The sequence below is a fragment of the Rutilus rutilus genome, assembly GCF_951802725.1.
Source record: "Rutilus rutilus genome assembly, chromosome: 21".
In the NCBI taxonomy this organism is placed as follows: Eukaryota; Metazoa; Chordata; class Actinopteri; order Cypriniformes; family Leuciscidae; genus Rutilus; species Rutilus rutilus.
The window spans coordinates 27,578,212-27,591,533 of NC_140226.1; the positions used below are offsets into that span (position 1 = coordinate 27,578,212).

The 13,322-nt window shown below is 35.7% G+C and overlaps 1 protein-coding gene across 4 annotated transcripts in view; it reads left to right on the top strand.

Moving 5' to 3' along the window:
• Window positions 1-11,242, top strand: part of mta1 (metastasis associated 1) — a 42,491-nt gene extending 31,249 nt beyond the window's left edge. For 2 of the 4 annotated variants that reach the window (XM_084392574.1, XM_084392572.1), the window contains 10 exons: window positions 85-273; window positions 2,060-2,134; window positions 2,227-2,285; window positions 2,401-2,528; window positions 4,933-5,084; window positions 5,396-5,585; window positions 6,876-6,965; window positions 7,057-7,209; window positions 8,797-8,950; window positions 10,353-11,242. In XM_084392574.1, the coding sequence (XP_084248700.1) occupies window positions 85-273; window positions 2,060-2,134; window positions 2,227-2,285; window positions 2,401-2,528; window positions 4,933-5,084; window positions 5,396-5,585; window positions 6,876-6,965; window positions 7,057-7,209; window positions 8,797-8,906 (1,146 nt within the window). In that variant the 3' untranslated portion in view covers window positions 8,907-8,950; window positions 10,353-11,242. The remainder of the gene's footprint in view (window positions 1-84; window positions 274-2,059; window positions 2,135-2,226; window positions 2,286-2,400; window positions 2,529-4,932; window positions 5,085-5,395; window positions 5,586-6,875; window positions 6,966-7,056; window positions 7,210-8,796; window positions 8,951-10,352) is intronic. The other 2 variants (XM_084392575.1, XM_084392573.1) reach the window with 1 other exon arrangement.
• The last annotated feature ends 2,080 nt before the right edge of the window (window positions 11,243-13,322 follow it).

A 13,322-nucleotide genomic window follows, 5' to 3' on the forward strand; every position in this document is an offset into this window, starting at 1 on the left:
TAAAACAATGGCGTGTTTGGTGACGTATATTGGATTTGAGCCAACAATTATCGTGTTTTCTTATCTCAAATGCTTTATCTTCAGTTTCACGCCATGGACACGTTGCATAAGAACGGCTACGACATGACACGGGCCATCGCGGCGCTGGTACCCCAGGGTGGGCCGGTGCTCTGCAGGGATGAAATGGAGGAATGGAGCGCATCTGAAGCCAACTTGTTCGAGGAAGCGCTCGAGAAATACGGCAAAGACTTCACTGACATCCAGCAAGACTTTGTAAGTTCCTCCCAAGCAGTATTTACACAAGTAGAAGAGAATTGAATTCCTATATTTTGTGCTAAAGAATAGTGTGGCTTTAGAAAGATCTTAGCAGCATATGCTAAGATAATTGTGGCAGTAATGACTGATAAACTGCCTTTGTTCAGGGGACACTGAGTGTGCCAAGTGCATGTTTAACTCTGCCACCTGGTGGTTGATGGTCGTATGTGCAGTACTGAATGTTTTAGCGCTGGGCTTCCATCAGAAATGTCTACTTAGAGAAACAGGGAGGAGCCTGTCATGGAAAATGGGCACACCCTAAAGAAGTGAACCAGCTTATTCAGGGACACAAAGGATGGGAAATGGAGCTGGATTTCTGTTTGCCATCATGACCAGATTTGCTCTAATAAGAGCAAGAAAGATTCTTTAAAGGGATATTCACCCTAAAATGAAAACTCAGTCATAATTTACTCACGTTTGGTGTTTTTTTTTTTTTTATAACTCAAATGACTTTCTTCTGTTTGATATTTTAAATTAATTTCTTGCAACAACAGTTTTCAAAGTGTCAAAAACACCCCAACAAGTTCATATGACTCATTTTTCAAATCTTCTATAGCCATAAGAAAACTTTGTATATGAAACATCATAATCTAAACCTGCATTGAGCTGCACCTCAAGAGCCGCTGCAACTGGATTAGTCAGTGATTTGGACTAATCCAATTAGTGAAACTGACTCGGTGATCTAGTCATGGTGTATTCCAGTCGTTCGTTCATACTTTTTTCCCTAAGAGCACACATACTCCTAAATTGAAACATTTAGAAGCACTTTTGGGTTTTTTAAATTTATTAAAAATGTATCTGCCCAAACAGAAGCAACAAGAGTTTACGTCGAATTCAAAGCCAGATACAGTTCATCATGTAATACCTGATAATAACCAATATAATATATTATATGAGACTTAACAAGGCTGAAATTCACTGGGACTCTTATTTTGAAATGCTTATGCTTTTTTTTTTGCTCTTTAAAAAAGATAAGGGAAAGGGAGATAAAATGTGCACTCCTACAACCATCTCCAACATATTACAATATAAACACCATAAAGTCAACATTGTCATAATTCCTCAACAGTAGATCATAAGCAGTCTATTGGCAATGTAAACAGCTCTAAAACCTGTTGAATGCACAACAGGGCCTCGTTTTTACTTTGAAACCTGCAGCTCTCGTACTTATACTTAAATCATATCCTTTTGAGGTTTCTTGTTTTCCCACCCATAAATTGAAGACCTCTTAAAATGATAATTAACACGTTTGTTATATCATTTAGGATATTAAAGACATTTTATTCGCACTCGTGCTCCTAAATAAATTTCACAGTTCGCACACATCTTTTTAATAGCAAATGCGAATGAAACACTTGCACTGTTGATCAATGTTTATATGTGAAATAAAAGGCTAAATTAAATTTGTTCATTTATATAAATTGATTTGAGTCTCTTCAGAAGACTTTTGATTGAATAATTTGATTCATATGGATAACTTACAATGTCTTTAAGTGCATTTTGAAGCGTCAAAGTTTAGATTTGCATGGAGGGACAGAAAACTCTCAGATTTTATTAAAAATATATGTTTTTGTTTCGAAGATGAACAAATGTCTTAGGAGTTTGGAAAGACATGAGGGTAAATAATGACCATTTCATTTTTTTTTGATTGAACAAATATGGGGTTAAATGTAATAAACAGCCATTTTGTTTTTGATATTAGTGAATTATACATTCTAAATGACCTTTTTATTTATTATTACAGCTTCCTTGGAAGTCTCTAACCAGCATCATAGAGTATTACTACATGTGGAAGACCACAGACAGATACGTCCAGCAGGTAATACAACACGGCTGTCTCAAGTCTCTGTGTGCAGGTAGACAACCTAGATAGTTTTCACACTGAGACTAACTGGTTCTTGTTTCATGCAGAAACGATTAAAAGCAGCTGAAGCTGAGAGCAAGTTAAAGCAGGTTTACATCCCAAACTAGTGAGTACTTCAACGAGTCAAAGTTCAACCCTGGATTTCATTTCACCATAAGCTTTGAGTGCTTGCACTTTGACCAGATGAAATCCAGTAACCCTTGTTTGCTTTTTTCCTACAGTAACAAGCCCAACCCTAACCAATTAAACATGAACAGTGTGAAACCAGGGCTGGTGAATGGAGCAGGGGCTCTTCCAGGAGCACCAGGCCAGCCCGTCGGATTGGGTCGCGCGTGCGAGAGCTGCTACAGTGAGTATTTGACCTGCTGTCAAGTACCTGAAATGTTAAAGGTGACATTAAACTGGAATATAAAAATGTATTTGTACGTCCAAAAAAATGGTGCACTTCCCCTTTGAAGAGCACATTCTACAGTTTTGCTACGTTTCATTCAATGTTAGTAAAAGGGATAGATCAACCAAAAATGAAAATCCAAACCTGTAAGACTTTCGTTCATCTTCAGAACACAAATGAAGATATTTTTGATGAAATCTGAGAGCTTTCTGTCCCTCCATTGACATTTACGCAATTCCATATGAATTGAGCGGTTTAGTCCAAATTTTCTGAAGAGACTCGATTGTTTTTATATGATGAACAGATTTCATTTAGGCTTTTATTCATCATATAACGCAATCGTGTCGCTTCTGAAAGTTTGGATTAAACCACTCAATTCATATGGATTCGTTTTACAATCTCTTTATCGTTTTATCTGACCCTTTATCGGTAGCGTCAAAGTGGTAGATGCATAGTTGTCAATGGAGGGGCAGAATGCTCTCAGATTTCATCAAAAAGATCTTCATTTGTGTTCCGAAGAAGAACGAAAGTCTTATGGGTTTGGAAAATATTTCATTTATGGGTGATCTATCCCTTTAAGGTTACTCGCATCAAAAACTACAGTTGTAGTTTTCCCTGACATAGAATTACACATGCATTTCCACATCAGTGTTATTGTTGCTAATTATTAAAATATGAAATATGAAGATCCGAGGTAAAAATAGAAACACGTTTTTCAATAAATAATAATCTAGCATGGGTCTTTGGCTTTTCTGGATGTCTGAACAATCATTTTAAGAGTAAGGTTAGCATCCTCGACACTCCTGCCCTCTCTAAATGCAAACTGCAAAGGATCAGAACTATCTTTGACCTGCTGTAGAATTTCTCCCTTAAGTGCTTTCTCAAAACACTTCAGAACTATTGAAGTAAGAGCTACCGACCCAAAAACATGAAGTTCCTTTGGAGCCCTAGTCTTAGCTACAGGATCTATAATTGATTTTTTTATTTATTTTTTATTTCAGGGACTCTTTGCAATTTAAGGGATTGAGAAAAGATATAATCAATATTGCAATATTGGGAGAACATTAATGTGTTCATGCATCATGACAAAAGTTTAAGCCTTGCCAATTTAAGTATTTAAGCGCAAGAACACGCAAAAGGGGACTCAATTTGTTACTTCCCAGTATGGGAAGCTTTCTGTGCACAAACATCCGAAGCGCACGCCCAGAAATCCGCATCTCAGACAGCACGGATACTAAATTGAGCTCTCTTTCACTTCTTCTTGCACTTGAACAGGCATTTTCGAACAAAACCATTTCAAAATGCCCATCTTGGCAAGTATCCTCATAAACATAGTCAATCATGTCTTAAGTTATTGTAAACAGTTGAGAAAGAGTATACTGAATCTGTGCATTAGCTCTTAAAGTGACAGCAGTCTAATATTCCTGCTGCTGGCTTTTGTTGTTTTGATTAACATTTAGACTGTATAACTTTTGTAACTTTAATAAAGAAATAATGTTTTAATGATTAATGTTAATGTTTCATGGCTGGTAAAAAATATTTATGGCCAGTAAATTTTCTTAAGTCATTAAGAAAAATCTTTAACTGTTTTGTTAGGAATAATGAAATCCGTACAGAAGGACACATAATCACACACCACTTGTTCATTAATATTTTCTGAAATATTTTCTGTAATGAGCAACCTAGCATTTTGTGACATCCTGTTTTTGGTCTTTGATTGCGTTCATATTGCAGTCAAACCGCGCCAGAGTTCGTTTGGAAGCGGACCGAACCCCCCTGAAAAGGCGGGTTGTCTCGATCCGCTTGTTTGGTGCGCACCAGGGTTCAATGTCAGCGATCACAAATATTCAAATGAACCGCACTAACAGAGCAATCGCACCAGAGTTTGTTTTAATTGAACCAAACCTACCAAATCTGAACACACCCTAACACTTAAAAACTCTAACTAAAATGAGAAATGTTGCTTTGGCAACTAACTGAAACTACTAAAATAAATAAAAATAAGTTATAGCTAAGTCGAAAGATTAAAATAATAATAATAATGACAAAAAGCACATACAAATACTAAAATTTAAATGGAAACTATAATAGTACATATAAATAATACAAAAGTAATACTGTTCTACATGTAAATGAAATCTGTTATGATTGGTTAATATGAAATAAGCAAGTCATAAGTAATGATGTCCCTGCCTGTGCAGACTGAATACAATAAAGAGGATCTTTTTTTAATAAATAAGTAAAAAAGCTGGTTTTCCATTATGCGTTGGCTTTAATATGAGTTCAGGTCAAAGGTTAAACTGCAGTGAGTAGAGCAGAGTCGTGTTGGATGGAGCTTTATGTGTTTTGTTTTTGTGTGCAGCCACTAGCTCGTATCAGTGGTACTCATGGGGGCCGCCCAACATGCAGTGCCGACTGTGTGCCTCCTGCTGGACTTACTGGAAAAAATACGGAGGGCTGAAGATGCCAACCAGACTGGATGGAGAGAGGCCCGGACCCAACCGCAACAACATGGTGGGTGTGAAGTGGATTCTCTCCAAACATGCTCCACAGGGCTCAAGAGTCAATTCTTCACATGAAATTCTCTTTCTCTCCCCACGAGTCGGTTTTATTTAGTCTGTTTCTTCTTTTACTGTGCAATTCTGTTTTACTATGCCTCTTTGTGACTGTTAAATGAATGCCCTCCCTGAAGGAGTGAATAAGCAAAACTTTGTCTTTCATTTATGTTTAAAAGTGGAATTTGTTCACTTCAACAGATTTAAAATGCAATATTTAGATTTAACTGTCACCCAGGACTTGACTTTCATCTCGCTGTCTGTGTTCAGAGTCCTCACGGTCTGCCTGTGAGACACAGCGGAAGCCCAAAGTTTGCCGTTAAGACCAGACAGGCTTTCTTCCTGCACACGTCTCAGGTGACGAAAGCGGCTCGACGCGTCTGCCAGGACCTGTTGAGATCCAGATACTTGGCTAGACACCCGTACATACCTGTCAACACTGCCGCTATCAAAGCCGAGTGTGAGTATTTGGTGTCATACATGACTGTGCTGCTTCAAGTTTGAATTGCTCTGATGATATTTATTATTATGGAATTCATCTATGAATTGTGTGGTGATTTAATGCGTTTTTTTTTTTATATATAATAAATTGTGGGTTACTGACAAATAAGATTGGTCAAGATTAAGAATGGGAAGGAAGTATTTTTTTTTTTTTTTTTTATCTAGCTTAAAACACATGCGCCAAGTTCTTAGAAATGTACTTTTTGTATTTTTGTGTTGGTTTCTTTTTATTTTCAAGAAAAGTTTACATTTAATGGCCATCAAGTAAAAAGTAATAGCTTAAAAATAAGGGTAACACTTTACAATAAGTTTTCATTAGTTAACATTACTTAACTACTTTAGTTAACATGAACTAAGAATCAACAATACTTCTACAGCATTTATTAATCTTAATGTTAATTTTAATATTTACTAATACATTATTAAAATCAACAAAAGTTGTATTTGTTAACATTAGCACTGTGATCTAACATGAACAAACAATGAATGACTGTACTTAATTAACTAATATTAACAAAAATGAATACATATTGTAACAAATTTTTGTTAGATCATGCTAGTTAATGCATTAACTAATGTAAACAAACAAAACCTTATTGCAGTGTGACCAAAATCTTAATCATTATTTTCAAAAACATTTTAATGATATTTTTACAAGTTAAAAGTATTAATTTTTTTTTTTACAAATGTTTAATAATAAATATGATCAAGTTGATTTGGGAGGTTATACAATGGCATCTGACAGCCTGAACTTTGTCATGAAAAGATAAAATGATCTGATATAATAAGTGACATTAACACAGTCCTTAGGGTTCGCAGTGTTTCTTCTTCTTTTTTCTGCGTTTTTCTGCATGTGACTGATTTGGTGGACTAATGTTTTTCAAATATTAATTTTCCAATTTTAATTATACATTTTTACAACTTTTAACAAATAATTTCTTATAAAATAAAATGTATATGCAAATAAAAAAGAAAAAAAGATACTAAGCTACTTCTACTAAATTCTTTTAAAGTGGCTTTTATTTTTTTCATTATTAAGTACTATTCTGATATTGTTTTGCCTTTATACCCCCCAAAAACATCAAAAGTTGATGAAAAGCATGTTAGTTGTTTGAGGTGTTTTCAAGTCTTGCTTGCATCATTTACACTGGCCTGTACTGTATTACCATGTAAGTTTTAACCTAATTAGAAAATATCATTTTAATGCTGTTTCTTTATTTTTAAAATATATTTTTTATACATATTTCAGGTGCTGTGCGGTTGCCAGATTTGTCCAAAAAGCCTCCACCTCTAAAGCAAACAGTAAGGAAGCCTTTGGAGTCAGTGGTTAGATATCTGGGTGAGTGAAGCTGTCTTGTCTTCAAAAACTTTTACATTTGTTTTTATAAAGCAAACCCATTTTAATCATGTTTTATCCAAACATCTTCCAGAGGCCCACCCTTGCCCACCCAAGCCAGATCCTCCACGAGGACCCACCATTTCCATGGGCAGCCTGACGCCCATCAAATCCACCCCCATCCTCAACAACGGCTCCCCAACCATCCTGGGCAAACGCTCTTACGAGCAGCACAACGGCTTGGACGGTAAGCTCGGGTTGTGTGTGCAAGACGCTCTTTCTGTGCTGCCCACACAACACACTCTCCTCCTACTCTTCTTACCATGCCTCATTCACTTGTCTTAAACTCTCCCACTCTTTTCTCCACCAACCCCCATACAGGAAAATACACACACACGCGCTACTTTAATCTCTGAATGGCTTTCAGGGTTGTCATGGTAACGGATCAGCCGTGACTCACATGGATCATTAGTCCTGCGGGAGATCAGACCCCAAAAACACGGAGTAAAGGCACTGTAAATGTCGATTCAAAAGGAGGGCTTCCCGAACACGTGGCACGGATTTTAGGAACACTTATCTATGCTCCCCTGTCACATTGTGCTTCATTACCCTCTTGTCTCTATGAAGAGTTTGGAGAGAAACCAATGTTCAGCGGTTATATAAATTCCTGATGAGCTTGGCACCATTCTGTCCAAAGCAGCGAATCCTTTTTCTTTACCCCATACTGATTTTTCAGATAGCTTTTACATTTGGGGTCTTTATGCACGTATTGTTATAGTTGGTGTTATGTGATTTGTGATAAATGGTTCGTTTCCATGTCGCCGTCCTCAAACCTGGTCCTTTGTCATGTGAGCCGCATGTATTATGTAAAGGATGGGGTTAGCAGAAGAGTGCCTGTAGTACCTCTTAGAACCAATAGGGTGACATGACCCTTCATGAAACTAGAATGTAGCAGTGACGCGTCTCAAAGACAGTAGCTTTTTCATTTCTTTTTTCTCTCTTTTTTTCCCCAAAGCGTAGTAAGCTGCCTTGATACTCTTCAAAAGTAACATCCTAATTTTATCTCATAAGTGACTGATTTGTAGTGCTGATCATAAGCAGCAGCTCCATACGCCTCATAAAAAGCTTTCTATATGTGAAGCACACTCAACTCAACCAATTTATATTACATTACATTCATTTTGAAATTAGATGCAAATACTTTTTACCAACATTTATTAGAGTGTTTTTTAGCGCCTCTTATCACAATTAATATTTTCAAATGCACACAATATGTAATATATAATACAAATAGATGTACATATTATAGATTATATTTTTGTGTAAATAAATATTTTTATTTATGTAAATATTTATTTTGAACATTATTTGCAGATACTTTTTACCAACAAGTATAGAGGGATTTATGACCTCTCTTATCACAATTAATATTTACAAATGCACACAATATTTAATATTCAGAACACAATACAAACATGTACAGTATATATTTAATTTCTATGTAAATACATTTTATATTTATGTATTTATTTTTGACAATTATTTGCAAAAACTATTTACTAATACTATATAAGATGTATAGAGGGATTTATTGCTTCTCTTATCACAGTTATTTACAAATGTACACAATAATTAATATACAGTACACAATACAAATATATGTACACATATACAGTATATGTATATATTTATTTATTTATTTAAAATTTTATACTCTATTTTTATTTATTTAATTTATGTATTCATTTATTTATTTGGACATTTAGCTGCAAATATCTTTACCAACATATATAGATGGATTGATCTCCTCTCTTTCTCTCTTTATGTGTGTCAGGGCCCAAACCCAAAGTTCTGGCTCCACAATGGGAAATAATGGCCAAGAGGGTGTCTGAACAAAGCCGTACTCCCTCTGGCCTGCAGGATGAGGTTCACGAACTGGACTGACCTCTACTTTGACGACTGTCTGCTATTGTTGACCAGATGAGCAGGTACGGGTCTCCTGACTAGGACTGTAACTAACTATTATTTTGGTAATTGAGTAATTGGTAGATTATTTTAACGATTAATCGAGTAATCGGATACATTTTATGTGGTAATAAAAATAGACCTAAGCGAACCTTTAGTGAACCTAGCCTTTAAACTTTAAACTAGGGTTTAAACTTTTATTTTGAAAACACGTATTTAGAAACATATTGATGTATTCTCCTGTGTTGGCATAGTGATTTACTTTTATAAGTGACTTACAAATCTGGTGAAATGGCGCACGTTGTGTTCCCAGATGAATATTATGAGCAACCCAAACTCACAGCATATGCAGAGATGGAGTTTGTTAATTGAGCTGCTGAGATGCGCTCCATGCATGTAAATGATAACAGTGCTACACTTCGCTATGAATCAAAAAGCAGGTCAGACTTTATACGCGTTCCCAAACTCACAGCATATGCAGAGACTGAGTTCATGTGGAGCAGCATTTACTGTGAACGGATCTGCTTTAAGAAACACAACCTGCACGCATTTAAATCACAAGTCACTCTGAAACCTGCAGCGCATATACTTATTTAATTGAATCGCAGACTTTGTGATTTCACAGTAGCACTATGCTATATTATGATTTTTAAGTGGCTGAAATATATTGTGCAGCCTTATAAAACGATCTAATAATAAGGTTCATGGATTCTCGTACTTGAAATGCGCCACTTCAGTTGCGACACAGTTAATCAAATTTATATGCTTTTTTTTTTTTTCACAGGTAAATTTGTAGGTCATTGCAATAATAAATAAAAGCCCTTCCGTCACATTTACAAATATAAAATATGGTTATACACTACCTTTCAAAAGTTTGAGGTCAGTATGATTTTTAAAATAACTAAATTAATACTTTCTATTCTGTAAGGAAGCATTAAATTGATTAAAAGTGACAGTAAAAACACTGTCCTTTTTTTATCATGATTTCCACAAACATAATAAACCTCACAACTGTTTTTAACATTGATGATAAAAAGAAATGCTTCTTCAGCAGCAAATAAGATAATGATTTTGAGTAATGATGCTGAAAATTCAGCTTTGCCATCATGGGAATAAATTACATTTAAAAAAATGTATAGAAAAGTTATTTTAAATTTGCAGTATTACAGTTTTTCTGTGTATTTTATCAAATAAATGCAGCCTTGGTGAGCATGAGACATCTTTCAAAAATCTTACCCACTTCAAATTTCTGAATGGTAGTGTTTCTATTTTTTGTAATATTAATAAGAATATTAGTCTTTCTGGCCCATACTTAGTCAACTGGGGCTATTTAGTGTGTAATTTTAGTGTGCAATTTATTTAAGATGCTTAATATTGAACACAGCAAATGTTTTTTTCTAAAAAAAATTTTTTAATTCTCAATAGGTGTCTTGCGTTGTACTACAGACTCTGACAGCATCTCTATAACACTCGATTTCCAGGTGACTCGAGAGATTTTTTTTCAACTCTCAGTGACGGGCGGACCTAAGAAAGGATCTGCGGTCAGAATGTCCTGTCCAAGCGACCCATTTTTACAGCTGAAGCCATTGAAAAGACTGCAAAGCCCTGACGTCTCCATGGGTCCTCTAACAGCCTGTGGCCAATCGCAGGACTTACCTGATTGTACAGGACTGATTATTATTATTATTTACCATCAGCTGTTACTTCTGTCATTGTAATTATTATTATAATTATTACAATTATTATTAATGTTCTTTTTTATGAAGTATAACCATTTTCTTTTTAATGATCTGAAAAAACGTAAGAATCTTGAACGTTTCTTGCGACGGCTTGCTCCCAATCCATAATGTAAAGGTGGGACGAACTGTCATTTTTGTCTCTTGCGTTGTTTTGTAACATGTCAGCTCCGCGTTGACGTGAAGGACTTATATGACTTCTGTTTCTCTTCGTTTGGATGCTTGTTTTCTCTGGTTCTGTTAGCCCGTCCTGCCACAGCAGTTTAAATTATTCAGAAAGACAACGAAACGTTCTTTTTCTACCTTTTTCACGAGTATTGCAACTGCTTCTATATGTAATTTCTCTTTTGTGAATATGTAAATGAAAACAGGTGGAAGGCATTATTGTACAGTTGTGCATTTCGGGCCTTTGGCGGTTATCAAAGCTTGTTGTAATGGATTTGCCATGCACAGCGTATTCTCTGAATTGTCATTTTGTAAGGAAACCTTCCTAGGCCTCTCCTGCATATACGGAGAGGTGATGGGAAATCTGAAAAGGTACTTCCCCATTAATACAATCATGCACCTTCTTAAGAATGAGCCTGAATGAGAGTGTGGTGTTCAAGTTTTTCCCTCACATTTGCACACAGCATTCAAAAACTAGACCAGGGATATGTGATACAACCCAGTTTACTCTGCAGTTGGCTTATTAAATATTGATATCTTTAGGCCAACGCAGAGCATCTCAAACTCAACACACATTTTTCTTTTTTAAAGGAATGCATAAAATGACAAGGCTTTATGCACATACAACCGACTGAACTTGGAAACACTGTCAACTAAAAAAAAAAAAAGAAAAAAAAAAAGGATGTATAACTGCAACCAAAGACAGTGAGTTAACTGGTATCAAAAGGTTATTGATAGGATGTAGGCTAACTGGGGAGTGATATGTTTTTATAGACATGTTTTCATGAGATACCATCATATCTAAAGCAGAACAGGTTGTAGAATATCATTGAATTCCTTCCAAATCGGATGTTAAATAAGTCAAATGGGATGAAAAAAAGAGACACTAGTTGTTATACAACAGATATCAGGCGAACAATATTTTTATTTAGTTATTAAAGGGATATTTGACCCCAAAATAAAAATGCATTTGGGGCATGAGGGGTCAACCTGTCACTCACGTGAGATCACAGCGATAGCAGGAACGATTTAGAAGCCATTTCACTTGGATATATGTCACAATAAGGAAGAAAAGACTTTAAACTGAAGTTCTTTTTTTCTTTAAAGGATAGAAAACGGTTTTATGTTTATAGCAGTAAAATCCAACTAAATACAGGATTTGAATATTGGACACCTTGTAATTAATGTTTTAATTAAACCTAATTGTGATATTGCCTTGCATTTTTAATTTTAAGTGATTTGTGTTTTATTATATTACTGGCACATACTCAAGCACTGCCTAAATGGTGTACGGTTGTTGGACTCCTCAGTTTGAAGCCCCTGGGCACTGGCCCTATTGGCCTTAATCTATTCTTATACTCCAGGGTCCAGTTGCATAAACATAACTGCTAAGTTAAGACTGTGGCTGCATCCGAAAACTTAAAACGTTGCCTTCGGAGGACCCATTCCAAGGTAGGAAGCCATCAAGGCACGTTCGTATACAATCACTTCCTGTCTCCTGAGATACCTTCACCTGATCGATTTTTGAAGGGAGCATAGATGTATCCTTTGCTGCCTTTGATATCCCACAATCCTATGCGGTCCATTCGGTGACAGTTGAGCTAGAAAAAGAAAGATGGTGTCAAAGTTGTGGTTGGTGGTCAGTTTGTGTGTAAATGTTTGTTTCTGACCAACTTTTTCCACTTCTGATGTCATTTCTAGTGAGAAATTTCTATTATAGTAATTAAAAAATGTTTAGTTCTCACCAAAGCTTTCTCTTTATGCTGTAGATGCCTTCGTGCGAAAAAATAAGAATGTAGGCTACTTATTTTGAGTAAATAATTACTTCACGACTGCTAAAAAGTATGTTCTATATAGTATGAGTGTGTGTAGTAAGAATGTAATCCACACTACATTTGCCATGTTGACATTATCATGTGACCTACCAGCCTCAGTTGTGTCACTTCATTGCCATTCATAAATCCTGTCCCGTGGCCTCATGGGATAGTAAAGTATCCATCGTTTGTACACTAAAGAATCTTGCCGAAAGAAGTCATCTGGTACTTTTTGCCTACTCTTTTTATGAGTACTGTGAATTCGGACATACTTTTGTCACATACTGTTTTTCGCGTACTATATAGTAGAGAAGTATGCGATTTCGGATGTAGCCTGTGTCTTAAGAACCATGACCAACTAGCGATTAGATGAGGCTAATCAGTGTTTTGGGATTTAAAATAGACAAATCTATATAAATTGGGCTGTCTTGAAAACAAAAACAAAAAAATGATTAACTTTAAGACTAGTCTAAGCAGTTTATGCAACCGGTCCTCAATATTTTAACTATCCCTGTGGGTCATTTTACCATATAAACATACAGTAAATGCATCATCAAAATGACATTGGGAGGAAATTTATTACAACACAAGAATGATGCTGTTAAAAACAGCAGTGAAAAAGTTAATAGTGCCTAGTCGACACTTGACGTGAGTCCGTGTCTCAAAATCTAGCTGCATGC